Source organism: Triturus cristatus, chromosome 9, assembly GCF_964204655.1.
Source record: "Triturus cristatus chromosome 9, aTriCri1.1, whole genome shotgun sequence".
NCBI lineage: Eukaryota > Metazoa > Chordata > Amphibia > Caudata > Salamandridae > Triturus > Triturus cristatus.
In genome coordinates, this window is record NC_140592.1 from 1,160,537,707 (window position 1) to 1,160,556,410 (window position 18,704).

The window sequence follows — 18,704 nt, forward strand, 5'->3', positions numbered from 1 at the left end:
CACGAGGAAAACAGCTGTCAGTGAATGTTTTTTAAACGGAGAATTTTTACCGCAAGCATAAGGCACCCACGTTCCAGTGATGACATATTTCATTTTTATATTTTTTATTTACGTGACATATGATTATAATAATTTTATAGAAAAAATTAACTATCGCATCAGCTTGCCAAAGCCAGACTTAATGGCGTTGACAATAATTTTTTGCACTTCTTCGTCTCCGGTTTGATGGTGTCCTGGTTGCAGGGGTTCTGTGAGCCACCGGGGATGGTGAGCTCGTCAGCCAGGTAGGTGGATAGCTTGAAGATGATGCAGCTAGTTTTGAACATGTTGTGGGTCAGCAAGGGGGGGGGGGGGTGGGCAGAGGAGTTTTCAAACCAATCAGGAGGCTGGTAGGGCTCTACAACGGAACTTCTCGGCTAGTTGTATAATGCCCAGTCCATGGTATCCGCTGCTCTCTGCCATTGTTCTGTGGGCTTCTGATACCATATACAATGGCGGGCACACACCGGTCACTCCTTTGTTGGACTGGAGGTCTCCTCAGAGCAAGGACAAAGGCTGGGTCATTAACACCCATTCACGTGGGTTGCTCCCCGCTACATGGGTGGTCTTGACAGGAATACACTGTGGCTGATTGCACAACGGGTGTCCCCTCGCAACCCCACAGTGCACCCATCAGAACATACGCTATGGCTAGTGATTTAACAGGCTGACGCTTAAGGTTCTATTTCTCGCTCCTTTTCTCTTCAAATTCACAAATACTATCCACGACAAAAGACAAGAGCACAACTCTGGTGCTGTAGTACTGGCTGAAGACACGAATGAATACTGGACTCGTTCACACCAATGAGAGAGAGCTCCTTTCATCCATAGCACGGCAACAGGGTAGCCCGCCCGTAAATGCGCTTCGTTGCCTCGGGTATCACGCGAGAGAAGGATGCAACACAAAACACTTTACTTTTTACCGGATATCCTCTTTAAAGGTAAATAAGACATCACAGAAAATACGTTTTCTGACGTATATTTCGCGATCGTGAGACACGGCTGCGAACTGTAATTAACAACTCTGCACTGCATAGCGATGGCCTGCAGGTGGCAGCCAAGCACATGCCATCAAGCACTGGTCCTGTACGGAGGGGGACGCGTAATCAGTTCTGCTTCAATTTCCCGATTGTTCACTCACTCTTCGCCCACCCCCTTTGGCTGTGCCAGGTTGGCTTTTAATAAGTGCCCAATGGAAGTGCTGAGGCATTTAACGTGCCGCTACTGGCCAGGGGAGACCTGAGATCGCACTCTCAGGTCGAGGGACAGCACTTTACCACCTTGACTTCTCTCGTGCCGGAATTTACTCCCAGCTCGTTATATCTACTTTCCCAAACTCAGCACAAGGCGAAGATGTGGCGGGGGCAGCGGTGTGTCTTTGCTGCTTTCCACTTCTCCCTGGCACTGCTGGTGCACTGCCCGCAGGCGCAGAACCACAAAGCCACTGGACCCCGGGTCAGTACAAAAACGTGCATGCATTTCCGCTGGTATTACCTTTTTATCATAGGCCGGTTGGGCATGTTTCGGTAGACAATGCTACCTCTTGATTTTTTATGGTGTCTTATATTGCAATTCCGTCGCCTCTACGCGCTATAAAAGCAGTTGTTGCTATTACTCAATACTGCAAGTTAACCATTTCCTTACTATCGTGTCAAAGACAAAACAGCTTGATGTTGTATATAATGGGATAAAAGGGATATATGTATTAGTATTCTCCGCGTACATTTAGGTGCACATGTGTTTTTTTTGGCTTCTCTAGTTTTGAACTGAAGGGTCTGTTCCTCAATTTGTTAATTCTTGTTGCATCTAACAACTTGTTCGTGGCTAGTTGAGGCTTTCCAAATGTGAATCATTCACTTATGTAAATCCCACTTTCAATTTGTATGATAGACATCACGTTTGTTTATCACTATGAGGAACTTTTTGTTTGCCTGTTTCACTATTTATTGTGTGTTCCCTGGTTGAATTTTGTCTTCTTTGGCCACCTTACATTACGAGTCACCCGTGCAAAAGAACAGACAGAGGCTGTGGAACAGTATCCAGTGGGTTGATTTTTTAAACTTTTTCCACAGTCTCAGATTTTATGGAAACACCCTGCCACTTTTACAATCCCTGCTATGCCATCAGCTGTGCAATCTCTAGGTAGCATACATGTCCACCTTTCAAATAGGTTTTTATCTTCCTTTGCTTCACAGTTAGTGGACTGAACTTGGTCAATACAGGTGCAAGTCTCTCTTTCTCTCTTTTTACACGCTTTCTCTTTCCCTGTCTCTCTCCTTCCCTCTCTTTCTCTCCATCTCTCTCCCTGAAGAAAGTTTTGAATGGAGCCAGAATAACAAAATAGGTTTGAGTACAATTAGTGCAATTTGAGAATTTAAATAGTTCATTGAATCAGGACCTGCTGGCAATTCTCCAATAATCACAATTTATGACCTCTGAAACATCATAAGTATTAATGTTGTTGGATACTGGTAAATTTGAGTTATTGTCAGGGGAGGGGAAGGCTGGAGTGATTGGTAGTTTGTACACCACACTCACATATTCATCATCAGGGAGGTGCTCACAAACATTCTTATTGCTTAAAAAAAAATTGCACACCTACACATAGTGGACAACACTTCTGGAGTAAATGTGCAAATTGGGTGTCAATTAATGCCTACCATCCCCTAATTTTAGGATAGTTCCTCCTGGAGACCTATTTTCCAGGTGGAGAAAAAGAAAAGGAAAATTAAGGCACGCTGTGAAATAGTCCCTACCACTCCCTTACTTTCGTATTTTTTCTCCTGGAATCAAATTTTCCAGTTAGAGAAAAAAAAGGAAATTAAGGCCCACTTGCACCTTACTCTTAAATATAAACCAGCAAATTTACTGCCAGTGAACAGTCTGCAGATTTATATAGATTTATCTGTATAGCTTTTAGAAATTGTGTGACTTTCCTAAAAAGTAGCAATCCTATAACAATTGTAGGCATAAACCTACATCTCTTAAAGTTACTTCTTTCTTTGAGAAACTGATCCGTAGGCCTTCTAGTCTTTACACTAACGTGTTTACAGTGTTTTTAGCCTATTTTACAGAATGAGGAAACCCTTATTAACTTGTCTTTTTAGTTTTCTGAGCGTCAGAACCGGCACCCTTTATCATGACAATAAAGGCACCCTCCTCTTGCTGCTACAGGGTTGTGTAAAACTGGCCACTGAAATATTTTCTATAAAACTTACAATATAGCACTACTAATCAGAGCAACGCAAACACGCATTACCAAGGATTAAAATCAAAATCAGTTACGTTTTGAAAAATGGAAGCTTGCGACTAATAAAGAAGTAGGACACAGAAAAAGTAAGATTGACTTGACTACATCTTCTCCGTCGGCTTTCATAGTTCAGTTTTAGAACCTCTGATTTTACACCCTTGTATGGCCATCCACAATGCCTCTGGTTCAGACAGTCCTAAGTTCCTATAAGATAACATTTGCTTGATTTAGCACCCATTTGGTTTCCTAGACTGGCACTTGGTCTTACATCTCTCCATTGTGGTGTGCAATGATGCCCCAAATATGTGCCCACTCCCGGGATCCATTTGATCATTCTCTCCACTTTTCCATTTATGCCTCAAATACTCAATCTACTATCAATTTGACTTCCCTACTTAGAGGAGTAGATGACAGGAGTAACCCCCACTCGAAGGACAGGGGCGCAACATAAGAAAAAGACATATGAATATGATGTACTGCCAGCCTGGCTTTTAAGTGATGTTTGCTGAATTTACTAATGGCGCATCCAATAAAGCATATAGGATTGTAGCAGTTGGGAACTTTACCTCATACTAGGAGATGCCAAGGAAGACAGGCATGGTGATTCACAAGGGATTTGGTTGACAACATCATACATGGACACCTACCATTGGTGTAACATATTGAGGTATCATACCACCAAAGCGATGCTCCTCGAGCTATGCTAATTATTTTCTTAGCCACAGTCCTATTCACACTAAGGACATGTTGCCACCATGTGTCATCATCCAGCCACCAGTAACATGAGCATCTACAGGCACATTCATTCTTGATGCCAATAGAAAAATAATGTTTGTTAATGCTATTTACAGACAGTCATGACCAACATATTTGTTCAGAGGACAATATGTAGGATGGCTTCAATTATGCAGCACAGGAGAACTAAATTATGCGGTAGGGTTGACTGCATGGTGCACCAAGAAAAGTCAAATTATGAGGCATAATGCAATTCAATGTTTGGAAGTTTTATTTCACAATTGTAATTTTAACACATATCAATACTGTCTGGACAAAATATTCACCTCATTACTACTAGTTAAAAACCAGATTACAGTAAGTAAACAGCAAGTAAAAGGTGACCTGTTACCTATAGAAGAGGATCTATCACAGAGCAGCACCACATGTGGCACTATCTTTAGTACCTGTGGAGTCTTTTGAGCTACTTAATTTTTGTTGTTGAAATCTGCAAAGTATTCAGCAGATAGTTATTTATCTGACAAGTATAATACATCTATTGCTGCAGTGCTACAGCATCAGGTAACTCCAGTGACCCTGAATATTAGTGAGACGGTATTGACGGCGAATACTACATGGTTAACCAACCAGGTTGAATAGCCAAATATTATTGCATCTATTAGATTTGAATAAGGCAACAGAGAGTAAATAGCTGGCTTGTGGCACATGAAGAAAAATCTTCCATGGGGAATCCCATTTTATTGGTGAGTACAAAATATATGCCCATGATCTGCACCCTGAGAGTACGGCCTGATAAGCGGGTGCCAGTTATCTGCACCCATTTGTTAGGCTTTGCTTTCCTGCGAGGTGTATCAGGTCCCCGTGGACCTTGTTGGCTCAAATTCCTAGAGTTAAGAAGGTCCTTGTTGGGGGAGATCCTCCAGTTTCTTGGCACCCAAGGTATGAAATTCTCTTCCTCTCTGTTATAGGCAATCTGAGACAGAGACTTTGTTCGGAAACATCTGAAAACATGGCTCTTTAGATAGGCGGTTGTTTCTGTTTAGCTTTCTCTAAACCTTTCTCAGGAGTTTCAGAGTTTGCAGCACTGGGACACTTCTTTGAAGTAACTATTACGCTTTAAATGTTCTATTATTATTATTATTTGGGGCCCCATGCTGTAACTGTTGAAACGTTTGATCAAGCTGCAGATTGGTCAAGGTGGGCCAAAGTTATAAAGGATGTTAAAATTGGATTTCCCATGGAGTGAGGTGTCAACGTTAAGTACCTAGGAGATGCACACTTTTTAAAAGTTGTAGCAGCTGTTCCACTAATTAGGTCCCAGTTTTGCCTTTATTGTTAGAGGACTTGTTCAGGAAAGATATTTGGCTGCATTTCTTTGGAATCTGTTTTAAATAATGCTTCTCCAGTGCTTCGGTGAATACTCGGTGAGATTGATGTTTAAAATGAAGTTACAAACATAAATATGGTACATGCTGCACATACTGAATGCACTGACCCTATTAAACATCACATACACACACTACACTATAGATACACCAACTGCACACTGCGCTGCAGCTACTACATTGTGCTCCCTGTACATATTGCTCTCTGCAGAATACTTCAAAGCCCCTATTGTACATTGCGATCCTGCACCAGTTGTATAGACTATAGTCATTGTAAGCACTGCACTGCGTTATTTGCCCTCTAGACTATGTGCAGTGCACATTGCCTCCACATACACTCCCATGCATTATAAACACTACTATGTATTGCATTGTGTGCACCATATCCGGGTCACATATTGCACACATTATAGTGTACACATACACTATACACTTCATAGTGTCCCCTCTATGCACACTAGTCACCCTTGCACGTTTCATACATTAAAGACAGTGCACTGGTGTGACACTATAATATAATTTCTCCTAGTTACGCCTCTCTCAAGTGCACCATTTTGCTGCAAACCCAGGTGTACTGACTTTAGGCAATCGTTTGTGTAAAATCCATAGGTGGATGCACAGGAAGGCCCATGCTACACCCCCGTAACATCTCCCTGATGCAAAGGAATGGAAGGCAATGCTTCCCACTTCTTTGCGTTTCTTTTTTTCAACTAACACAAACCAGGCGTTGTGTGCCGTAGTAAATCCAGAAACACATTTTGCTTTGGGTCTGCGTCTAAAAAGTCAAGTAACCCCAACACAAAATGTTAGTAAATCTGGACTTTTTTATCCTAAACATTTTCTCATTGGTGTTTATAACAGAAAACATTTTTTTCTGTAAATGATATGTAGGATACAATAGTTATGTTACACTATAATTCTGTATCCTTAATCTACCTGCACTGTGTACATTGCATCATATATTACCAAGAAAACCATTTGGAGAGACAAACCAGAATGATTATCGATATACTGCTATATAATCGGCATCTCGGATTGGATGTCAATCAAAATGGTACTCAGGAAGAGCAGAGGATTCTTTGAAGTTTATCGCAGGTGTTTGTGACATGGCTGGATCAAAGTCTTGTGGCTGCCAATGTTGTCATGCAGGGAAATAAATTCAGAATCATCTTGTCATGACTACAGTTGGAACCTGCAATGTACGCAGTATGAACCAAGGAGAACTGGACAGAATAAAAGAGGAAAATAATCAAATGCATATTGATATCTTTGGCATTCATGAATTAAAGTGGAGTGGAATTGGACATTTTTCATTCCGAAGATCACACAGTCATTAAAATCATAGAAAATGCAGTTACATTATCTTCAAAGTTTTAAAGGACATAGCAATGAATGACTGAATGAATGAGAGTTTTTCTAAAGCGCAACGTTCCCTCCAAGGAGTTTCTTGGCACTAGCGGCAAAAAACATCTAAAGATCTGTAGTGGGGAAGAGCTTAGTTAAGACAACCAAAGTGAGAATTAGATGAGAGATAACACAGTGTGATCTGGGGTTGCAAAATCCATGTTTTTAGAAGTTTTTTTAACCTGAGTTCCGTTTGTGTATGTCTCACCTGGGTGGGCAGGGAATTCCAGGCTTTGGTCCCCAGGACAGCAATAGCCTTACCCCCTCTAGATTTCAAATGGAAAGAGGGAGCTGCTAAAAAGTTCTCCGAAGATGACCGCAGGATGCGTTGGGTAGTATATGGTCTAATTCTAGATCTTAGGTATCCTGGTCCTGTTGCCCTTGAGGCTTTGTAGATCATGGTTAGTATTTTGAAGAGAATCCTTTTATGAATAGGCAGCCAGTGAAGAGTTCTGAGTGCTGCTGCTGAGGAAAAGTCTTCAGGCCATTTGAGTACCAACTTCGCTGCCGCATTCTGGACGACCTGTAATCTTTTCAGAACTGTCTTTTTAGTTCCCGGGCACAGGCTATTACAGTAATCCAGACGTGATAAGATTAAGGCTACTGCAACAGTTTTCCTAGCAGATACCGGCAGAAGATCAAATAATTTTCTGAAGGGTTTTTATTGTGTGAAAACATATGCCGGCCACAGCAATGGCTTGCTTGTGAAAAGATAGTGTGGGATCACATTTGATTCCTAAATTTCTCACAGTATCTACTGAGTTTGGGGGTGGGGCCGAATTTGACGGCCACCACTATTTTGGGCAAAAAAGATTTGGATTTTCCAAACAGCATGATTTCTGTTTTTGAGCTGTTACATTTGAGATGATTGAGGTTCATCCAAACCATCGCTGCCGTTAGACAGTAGTGAAACTTCTCTTCAACTGCTGTAGAATTTTTACCAAGGGTAAGAATCAGCAGTGTGCCGTCTGCATATGCAATGGATTCGATGTCAAATGTGGCCATCAAAGTAAGGAGCGGTGTCATGTAAAGATTAAAAAGAGTTGGGCTCAGGGATGTACCCTGGGGGACCCCTGATGACAACCGTTTTTTCTTTAGATTTGTAACTTTCCAATGTTACTATCTGATGCCTGTTTTCCAAAAAGGATGTGATCCAGGCCAGTGCCTTGTTTGTGATTCCACTATATGCAAGCCTGTCTCTCAAAATGTCATGAGAGACTGTATCAAACTCGGCTGATAAATCCAAAAGAATCAGTACCGCATCTTTACCCTGATCCAAGGCAAACTTTAGGTTCTCAGTAGTGTGGAGTAGCACGGATTCTGTTGAATGGCCAGGTCTGAAACCCGATTGCTTAGGGTGTAGGATGTTAGCTTCTTGCAAGAAATCATTAAGTTGTGTATTAACTAATTTCTTAGCTATTTTACTCAGACATGGCAACAATGAAATAGGTCTAAGATTGGAGAGAGTGGTAGGGTCAGGAATTTTCTTTTTTTGGAGTGGCTGCACCGCTACAATATTCCAATTGTCAGGGACTCTCAATAGCCTGAAAGTAGAATTAATTATCTGGTTAGTGATCAGATTTACAATATCTACCAGTGAATGTAGAATTTTGGGGGGCAGGGATCAAAAGGTGAACCTGACTTACAGGAGAGGATGGCTTGCCTGGATTGTTCCAAATTAATCTCCTTGAAACAAGTACGTTCGCTTTTAGTTCCTGAGATTTGAGTTTTAGAGGACGGGGGGGGGGGGGGGGGGGTTATGTCCGTGAAATCTTTCTTCAGGTCTATGATTTTGTTTTCAAAGAAATCAGCGATTTGATCACATAGACCCTGTGATGGAGGGATTTCTTGTTCTAGGATTTTGGGGTTTGTGAAAGATTTCACAATTTTAAAAATGTTTTTCTGTTTAGCTGTCTTGTTGATTATATTAAAATAGTGTACCTTCTTGTCTACTCTAATTTTCTGGTGGTATGATCTAAGTGCCATTTTAAAAAGCACCAGATCTTCTGATTTATAGTTTTTCCTCCATAGTTTTTCCAGTTTTTTGCATTGTCTTTGTAGGTCTTTTAGACGGAGGGTAAACCATGGGGCAGACTTTTTGGTGGTGACCCTTTTCCTTTGAGGGACTAAAGGTGCCAAAGTATTAGCTAGAGACGACATCCGATCATTAAAAAGATCATTATCGACTGAGGGATTTCCTGTAAGGGTAGGTTTTCCTGCTTCTGCCAAGCTCTGTAGGTCGGGGTTAGTGAGCATGCTATTCCACTTCCGTGTCAGTATGAGTCCGGATTGCCTAGAATTTTTGTCTGGGTGGACATTATTATAACCAGACTTAAAGGGAATAAGCTTATGGTCTGACCATGTTATAGTGACTGGGGGGTCAGTTTTTAGGCTGACGGCATTGGTGCATATGCCATCAAGGGTATGTCCTGCACAATGTGTGGGCCCCTCTGTCTGGTGTTTTTAGCCCCAGTGTGTTTATAATTTCTGTGAAAGTTTTTGTATTAGGAGTATCAGCTGCTTCTAGGTGTAAATTGAAATCAACTATCTAGTTTGAAACAAAGACAGACGCTTTCAGCCTCTTTTAGTTTTATAATGTTAGACATAGAGCATTTCTGGTGGTACTTGTATATAATTGCTATGCCACCTCCTCTTTGCCCATTTCTATCTAGTCTAGAAATGGTGTATCCATGAGGATGGGATTGCACAACATCGGGATTAGAACACTCCATTAGCCATGTTTCCATGATAAAGAGGCAATCTAGATCCACATTTATCAGCATGTCCTGGATATGTAAAGCATTTTTGGCTAAGGATCTTGCTTTTATAAGCAAAGAGAGTAATTGTACATATTGGCAAGAATGATAGACATATCAATCATATTCCTTGGATAACTTTTCAACATGACAATCATCCAGTCCAAGCCAACACTAGGAGAACATGTGAAGAGTTTATGCTTTCCTTAGTTATAGACTGAAATGCCAAAGTAGGCAATAGCAATCGCAATGTGATCGCAACACACTACTTTGAAAGCAGACATGATTCAGGAGAAATATTTTCTGGCAGCCCACTGACTTCATCATTGGCACTCATTTTTCGAGTATTCAAAGCAAAATCTGTATACATGGACATCACCTGGTGGAGCACACAGGAATTACATTTATTACATTCCCAGTGCCAGAAGATAAAGGGCCCGATTCACAGAACTAACTTAAGACAAAATCCTAAACTTACTACCATTTTCGTATTCACAGGAGGCACTTACTCATTTTGGTATTCACAGAAGACACTTACTCACTTCGGAATTCACAGAAGTTAGGAGTCCTAACTTTAGGACTCCTAAATGCCTTCTGTGAATACCGAAAGTCTTAAAATTAGGATTTTTCTCAGTTTAGGAGTCCTAAAGTTAGGACTCCTAACTTTACTACTACTGAACTGAGAAAAATCCTAATTTTAAGGTTTTCGGTATTCACAGAAGGCATTTAGGAGTCCTAAAGTTAGGAGTCCTAACTTTACTACTACTAAATTGAGAAAAATCCTAATTTTAAGACTTTCGGTATTCACAGAAGGCATTTAGGAGTCCTAAAGTTAGGAGTCCTAACTATACTACTACTAAACTGAGAAAAATCCTAATTTTAAGACTTTCGGTATTCACAGAAGGCATTTAGGAGTCCTAAAGTTAAGACTCCTAACTTCTGTGAATACCGAAATGAGTAAGTGCCTTCTGTGAATACCAAAATGAGTAAGTGCCTTCTGTGAATACCAAAATGGTAGTAAGTTTAGGATTTTGTCTTAAGTTAGTTCTGTGAATCGGGCCCAAAGAGCGTCATTCTGGCCACAAAGACATGGGCTGAAGAAGAATGTGTAATGGATCATACATTGATCAGTTGGAAAAAAAAGCTGAAGTAGAATAACAAAATATTGTGGTTCAATGACATGATCTGGAAAATATACCTTTCTTATTAAAGCAAAATGACAAGAAATAGTTTTCCATGCTTAATTTGGTTTCTAGGGAACCAAAAGTACCACGGACAGAAATCAAAGAAAACAGTAATTATAAATCTTAGCTAGAGATAACCAGGCAAAGAAATCACACAAAAAATCCAAGTGTATAACAGAAAACACAGTATAAATTGCCTGGAAAAAGAGAGAAGGCAAAGTTACAAAATAGAGGGTGCTTATGAAAGAATGGAATCCCACATTTCACAGGAATGTTAGTAGAGAAAAAAAACAATATTACAACATCATCTGCAAGGACATCAAAGATTGAAGCAAATATTGAAAATCACAATCTCTTTTTGATAAGATTCACAAAATCAAAAAAAAACTCCAACCGCAAATTAGTATTTTCAAAGATGGAAATGGACTGATGAGAGCTGATGCTATGAAGATGAAACAGCGGATGATAGAAAACGCCAAATATCTCTACATTAGGGAGATCAGCATCTGGGATACCTTAGAGAAGATTCAGTCAAAGTGATTTGCAAACTGTGCCAAAAGATTTAGGAAATAGTACAATTGCCAAAAGATTTGAACACATCAAACTACATTCCAGTTCCAAGGAAAAGACCTCACAGAATCTGCAAACTTCCATACATTTTATCTAATTTCACATGCCAGCAAGATAATGTACAGGATAATTCAATACCAATTAGAGCCGTAAATGAAAGAGAATTACTGGATGTACAAGCTGAGTTCAAGAAAGACTGGGGAATAAGAGACCTCACTGCTGATGTCTGCTGAATAATTGAAAATACAGAGGAATACTAAAAGGAAACCACCACATGCTGTGTCGAGTAAGCAAGGTTTTTTATTGTGTCAATCATGTCGTAACAGGCTGGTTCCAATTTGGCAAAAGGCTGCATTCGATCACTGTTCCTGTTCAGTGTATATGCAGAATACAGAAAGAGAAAAGTCCTTCTGGAAGATAATCATGAATTCAAAATTGGTGGACGAAACATCAGCTAATCTTTGGTATGCTCATGATATGATGATGACACAACTCTCATGGCAGAAAGTCAAGAAAACTTGAGAACCACCATAATAAAATCAAAGACCATAATGACATATTGGGGCTGTGACTAAATGTGAAAATGATCTAAGTGATGACAATAGGTGCAGCTATCAACTTACCAACTTTAGGGTTCATGGGGAAGACCTAGAAGTGGTAAGCAGCTTCTGTTTTCTGGAATAAACTATCAGTAATAATAGGTTGAGTAGTCAAGAAATACGCACAGATTACTACCGGGCAGAGCTTTGAGAAAAAACTTTGAAAATATTTTCAAATGCACTGATGTAGCTACAAGAACACAGATCAATACTGTACAGTCGATAATATTCCTAGTGACTGTGTATGTACGCAAAAGTTGAAGAAACAGAACAGGAAGAAAATAGATGCCTTTGAACTGTGGTGGTAGAGGAAACGCCTGAGCGTACCATTGACAGACAGGAAAGCGAACAGATGTATCCTTGATCAACTAAGCCAGAACTTCCATGCAACGATCACACATTGCAAAGGCCCAATCCCCTGAAAAAGACACCGATGCTTGGTAAAGGTGAAGGAAATGGAGGAAGAGGATGATCAGGCAAAGGTGATGAACTCAATCACAAAAGCAATGATCATGCTGTTGAGAAGTCTCAAGGCCCTATTAGTAGACGGACCATCTTGAGACAGTCTAGCTATATTGTCAGCGAGATTGGTCAGTGATTTGATGGTCCAAGGTAAATTAATAAACCAAAACCTGCATTGGTCACTGTAGACGCTGTACCGATCACTTTGCATTATACCCTAAACCAAATTATACACACCTCACAGTCGGTATGTGCTGCATCCAGTGCAAGTGATATAGTCTGCATGCACCACTGTGGAGATTACATTCACTGTACACAAAGTAAGCAATACATGTTGCACCTAACCACTTAATGGTACACAGCAATTTAGAAAGTGCAATCCCCCAAAAAGTGACAGTTTTAGCTTTAAAAGTATAAAGCAGGGCAAGTTGGGCAGAGGGAAGTACTCACTCACAGGTGTGCCATCCTAGTTTGGTATGAACTTAGTTTAAAACCCCACAGAAAGATGGGACAGTCTGGGTCAGAGTAAGTTTACAAGCTTGATGACTCAAAAGGTTTGGCAGAGCTGTGCAACAAGCACCTGCCCTGCCTTTGATTATTGGAGGGGTGTGGCTGGTGGGGGCTATTCTCACACATCAGGCAAATGCCTCTAGGTTGCTGGTAGGGCTAGTGTGCTGTCAGTTCCATGTTAAATTGGTGCTTCTGGGAGACTAGAAAGACGTGTGGGTAGTCAGTCATATGACAGATTATTGCCTCTCTAGGCTGGTGGTTGGTGCCAGTTTATGTACCTGTCAACCTAGTCCTTAGTGAGGGTGGTGGGAGGTGCTAGACCACACTTTTTTTAAATTAATATGTTTATTAAGTTTAAACACAACAAACAAGAGACATTGACATACTTCACATGATTTTAGCAGCGTGTGACATTCAGAGCATAACAGCACAGCACCATGCTGGTAACAAAGACACAGTACATCAGGAATTTGAAAAACCCAATCCTCCAGATGACACATTCCTCTCTACTGTCTAAACCAGTTTGTCTAAGGGCAAAGCCAGACGACCAGTGCGATTTGGGGCATTCAGGTGCAATGCAACAAGGGGAACTAATGGTCAGGAGGGCCAGGGCGTCGTGGAGCGGAGGCAGCGTCAGGGTCAGTATCCACCGCGTTCGTCATTGCCTCCAGGAACAAGGCCCAAAAGTTCTTTGGTCTACTGCGGGGGGGGGGGGGGGGGTAACAGGTCACTGTAGTTTTCAGTCTGGGACAGAACATCATATCATAAGACCACTGAGCTATTGTAAGCGTTGGGCCGCAAAGCCAACAGATCGCAACACGTCTCGTTGCTGAAAGTAGCGCCTTGTCTACCAGTCGCCTTAGGAAGAGGCTTGGAGTACCCAAGCAAAGCTAAGAACGGGTTAGGGACCAGCGTTAGTTCTGTGATTCGGTTTATTTCAGTAAATACCAGACCCCAGAAGTGGGCAATCCCCGGCATGTCCAGGCTAAGTGGAAGAAGTCAGAAATTTGTTCCCCACATCTTTCACACTGTGACTCCTCCCGCAGCCCATAACGATGTAGACGTTCCGGCGTATAGTAAACCCTGTGTAGGAATTTAAAGTGAACGAGTCTGTGCCGGCTATTCAGCGAGACACGTTTAGTGCTCATGCAGCAGTAGAGCCATTTATCATCCGAAAGGTCTACGTGCAGGTCGCGCTGCCAGGCCAGTCGCGGTTTAGTATATTTACTTCCCCTAGCAGACAATGTGGTGCGGTAGATCCTCGATACCATCTTAGCAAGTGTTTGCGCTTTAATGACAGCAGTTAGGCCCACAACCTCAGGGGGTTCCGCCATGTCCTCACCCAGTAAGTCCTTGAGTGCATGTCTAAGTCTGTGGAATTGACATTGGACAAGGGGCGATGGCTGAGCGTCCCCTCCAGTCACAGCACCCCATGTGCGCACTCGCCATCTGCGAAAAGGTCCCCTATGGTATGGGCATTGAGCGTCTTTAAAGCGGTTGTAACCCCCCTATCTTTACATGGTGCAAGCCAGTGGCACCATTCAAGGCGGGCCACTGGGGAATACAATATATTACCCGCCTGAATCGCTAATAAATAATGCCAGGTATGAACGACGTGTTAAGGGAATCCAATATACCCGTACGTCTATCAGGGAATGTGAACAGCAAGGCAGGAAGAGGCCTAGGAGCAGCTACTATTGTCTCTATGCGTACGTGCGGAATGTCAAGCGGGCCATGTATCCAATGATATGCCTGAGGACTTTGAGCAGCTCTATAATATAAATCGAAATCGGGAACACCTAGTCCCCCCTGCGAGTACGGCAGTGTCAATATGTGCCAGGCAATGCGAGCCTGCTTGCCCGCCCAGGCCAGGCGTACCATTAGGGACCGGAGGCGCTGGAAAAATACACTGGGAAGTACTATGGGAATATTCGTAAAGAGGAAGATAAGGCGCGGCAGCACAATCATTTTCATAAGGGACACTCTACCCATCAAGGATAAAGGAAGGCGCACCCATCGGTTAATATCCTCTTCAAGCTTGGAAATAGCGACCCCATAGTTCTCCCTGAGGACCACCTCAGAGTCAGTGTACAGTTTGATCTCCAAGTACCGTACCGCCTCTGTAGACCACTGTAGTGGGTATTCAGGCTTGAAGGCCGTTGTAGCTGGGATCAGGGGGAACATGATGGATTTACTCCAGTTGATCCGCAGGCCTGACAGGGAGCCAAAGAGCACCATCTCTCGCAGGACCGGGGAGAGATTGGCCTCAGGGTCTCTGACATAAAGCAGCGTGTCGTCCGCATAGGTGGAGACAATTAGGCGGTAGTTCAGAAAGCGAATGCCTCTATATTTATGATACTCCCGTAAGGCACATGCCAAGGGCTCGGCAATCAGGGCGTAGAGAATCGGGGATAAGGGGCAGCCCTGTCTCGTGCCCCTGTATATTCGTATGGGGTTAGTGACCAGGGAGCCTATTTTGATATGCGCTGTGGGAGAGGAATACAGTACGGCAAGAAGTTGTAGAAACACCTCCCCACCCCCATACGGCTAATGGCCTGCCTCATGAAGGGCCATTCGACCGAGTCAAATGCCTTTCCATGTCTAAAAATACCGCAATAGCCGGCACCTCCGATCTCGTATGCTGAAGCGCAGCGAAGACAGTAGTGTGCAGGTTGTATGTCAAATTTCTGCTGGGCACAAAGCCGGCTTGCTCCGGGGCCACCAGAATCGTGACAAGTGGTGCCAGACAATTGGCAAGCAGCTTCGCGAACATTTTGGTGTCCATATTTATCAAGGACAGAGGTCGATACGAGGTGCACTCGTCCGGAGGCTTTCACGGTTTAAGTATAGCCACTAAGATTGCCTCCCGCATAGATGGGGGCATCTCGCCTATGGTACACATGTCCTCAAACAGCGTGAGCAGGTTTGGCAGCAGAAGATCGAGGAACGCCTTATAAAATGCGACAGTGAGGCCATCCCCTCCCGGCGCACTCCCCGCCCTAATGTCAGAGAGAGCTAGGATTATTTCAGCCTTTTCGATGCAAGTTGGACAGCCACGGGAGCGTTATATGCATCAGGTAGTCTAATATTTGCTCGTCAGGACTGCAGCCTCGTGAGGCGTGGAGGTCTGCATAATATTGTCGAAATTGCTCTGCCACTTGGGCCTCCGTCAGCGGAGAGTCTCCAGGTTGTGTTCTTATTTCTGGGATCTCCGCGTTATCTCTACGCTGCCTGATGAGCTGCACAAGGACCGCCCCCGGCCGTTCGCCCTCGCCATAACTACGAGCAGTGGCATACTTCCCGAGATGTTTTATTTCCGCATCAGCTTCTGCATGGTATTCCTGTAGAGTCTGCGTCAATTCTAGGTTAAGCGCTTCATTCGTACCATCAAGCAGAGAAACCTCAAGCACCTTTATCTAACGTTCCAGATCCGCCAGTCTATTACGAATCGATTTAAGAACCCCCGCTTGTTTAGATATTGCCACCCCTCTAATATATTCCTTACAAGCCTCCCATATTGTTTGGAAGGAATCAACTGACCCCACATTGGTCTCAAAAACCGTTTTGATTGCCGTAGCCCTATCTTCTTGAAAAACGGCGTCCAGAAGAGAGTAGGGCAGGAAGCGCCACATGAAGGGGGGGATGCGCCTCTTGGGAGAGGTGAGGACCAAGAGCAGGGGTGAATGATCAGAATATGTGCGTGGTAGAATCGTACAAAACTAGATGTGAGACAATAGGTGTCTGGATGCGAACCAGTTGTCAATTCTGCTATGGACATTATAATACGCAGAGTAATGGGTATACCCGCCCTGGCCCGCGTGTCTGTGGCGCCAAACATCGCTCATATCCAACCTGGTCAATGATGTCTCCACGATCTAGCTGAGACAGAGGGACGTCTGTCCGGACCATCCGACCTGTCCAAAGCAGGGTCCTTAACAAAATTGAAATCCCCTCCCCATAGGATCTGTCCATGAGCAGGAAGGTGAAATAGGTCAGTCAACTTGTTATAAAAGTCTGGGTGATCATAATTAGGTGCATAAACGTTTAGGAACAGCAACTCCATTCCCTTACCGCAGCATTTGGTGAGAACAAACCGACCCTCCCTATCCGTCTCCAGGGGTGTCAGTCGGAACGCCGTCTTCGGGTTAACCCACGTCAGGAACCCTCTAGCATGCGTGGTGAAGCCGGCCGCATGCACATTGCCTAGGAGCCCTTTAGTGTGTAAGATGAGACTATCTAGAGGAAGGTGTGTCTGCTGTAGGAGGGCGATATCAATATTATGCCGATTATAGGTAGCTCAAAATTTTCTGGACTTTCCTGTAATCATTAAGACCACGTACATTCCACATGAGCACTTTAACCGAGTCTGGAGTATTGTCTAAACGCGTCTCGGTCCTATCCGTCATGAGGGTGTATCCAGCCTGGATGCCATAGTGTCAGTCTCGTCGGGCCTACCCAGCCATGGTGTCGTACTACATGAGTTGTTACAGCAAAAAATGTCAGAGGTCAGTCTCAATACATTCCTACCCCCCACCCACGCCAGGCCCAACCCAACAGTGCCTGTACCATTCAAACCCCCACAGCGTGCATTTCGATGCGAAGGATCAGGCTCATCAACTACACAAAACAACAATTCGCAACACAGACCCCACCCTCCCCCCACCCACGCCTGCCCCACCCCAACTTGGCCGCGGAACCATCCCACCCACCGATAGAACTGCCCCACCCACACCCCAACAGAAAAACACTCCCCTGTGTGATTCACGCGAGGGTGGATGTAGCTCGACAAACATAAAGAAGTATTTGGCCCATGTAAGGCCGTACTACGAACACCGCCAAGTGAAGAGTATGCAACTGTTTAACATTATGTACCACCAGAACCCAGGAGCAACCCCAAGGGCGTTACAATAAGTGTGACCACAACACTACAATCTGCCCTGTTGAAAGTTCAACCTGAGGCGCCACATAAGTTCAGTGTAATCCCCGTCTGCATGGGAGGTTGGGGTCCGAGCTGATCGCCATACATAAACATCGTCATTTCCGCCTCCCCTCAGGAGAGAAAGGGCCCAGCTTGTCCCTGTGGGGCAGTGAAGTCCACCAAGGAGGGAGTCATTCTCCCATAGGCATCAGGGGGGAAGGGCAAAGAGTCTCAGTCCCACATCCATGACCCCCACAGCAATACTCCCTCCCACCCAGAAGTTATCAGGTCATACTTATCAGACAATGACACCAAGGAGAGATTAGTCCTATTCCTCTATCGGTTCGCCCGTCGCTTCGTCACGTTGTTGTTTCTCCGGACTGCGACGCCTCTCCTTCGTCCAGTCCTTTAACGCCGTCTGCAGTGACTTCAGGTCTGTGAAGATGTGGGAGCGGCCATGCCTGTTCACCCGAAGTTTCGCTGGATATAACATGGCATAGTCAACCCCCAGTTCACGGAGTTGTCTCTTCATGGGGGCAAATAGGCGGCGTGCTTTTTGGACCCGGATCGTGAAGTCCGGGAACAGAGATATCGTGGACCCCTCAAATCGTAGTGGTTGTTTCTCACAGGGCAGCTTCAGCGCAACATCTCGATCCTGGCAGTTGAGCTATGATCGGCCTAGGGGCAGCTCCCGGGGACGGCCTCGGGCCCAGAGAGCGATGCGCCCTCTTCACCACAAACATATTAGAGAACGAGTCCTCGCCAAGCAGGGTTTTCAGGAGCTTCCCTGTGAGTTGTTCCATATTGCCCGTCGGGTTAGTTTCCGGGAGGCCCGTGATTCGGAGGTTACAGTGCCTGGAACGCGCTTCCAGGTCCTCTGTTTTGTCCTGCA

General features: G+C 43.8%; 1 protein-coding gene across 8 annotated transcripts in view; it reads left to right on the forward strand.

Moving 5' to 3' along the window:
• The first annotated feature begins 1,121 nt into the window (after positions 1-1,121).
• Positions 1,122-18,704, forward strand: part of SMOC1 (SPARC related modular calcium binding 1) — a 798,046-nt gene continuing 780,463 nt past the window's right edge. For 3 of the 8 annotated variants that reach the window (XM_085627137.1, XM_085627135.1, XM_085627134.1), the window contains exon 1: positions 1,126-1,494. In XM_085627137.1, the coding sequence (XP_085483263.1) occupies positions 1,393-1,494 (102 nt within the window). In that variant the 5' untranslated portion in view covers positions 1,126-1,392. Of the gene's footprint in view, positions 1,495-18,704 lie in introns of all 8 variants that reach the window. The other 5 variants (XM_085627139.1, XM_085627138.1, XM_085627140.1 and 2 more) reach the window with 4 other exon arrangements.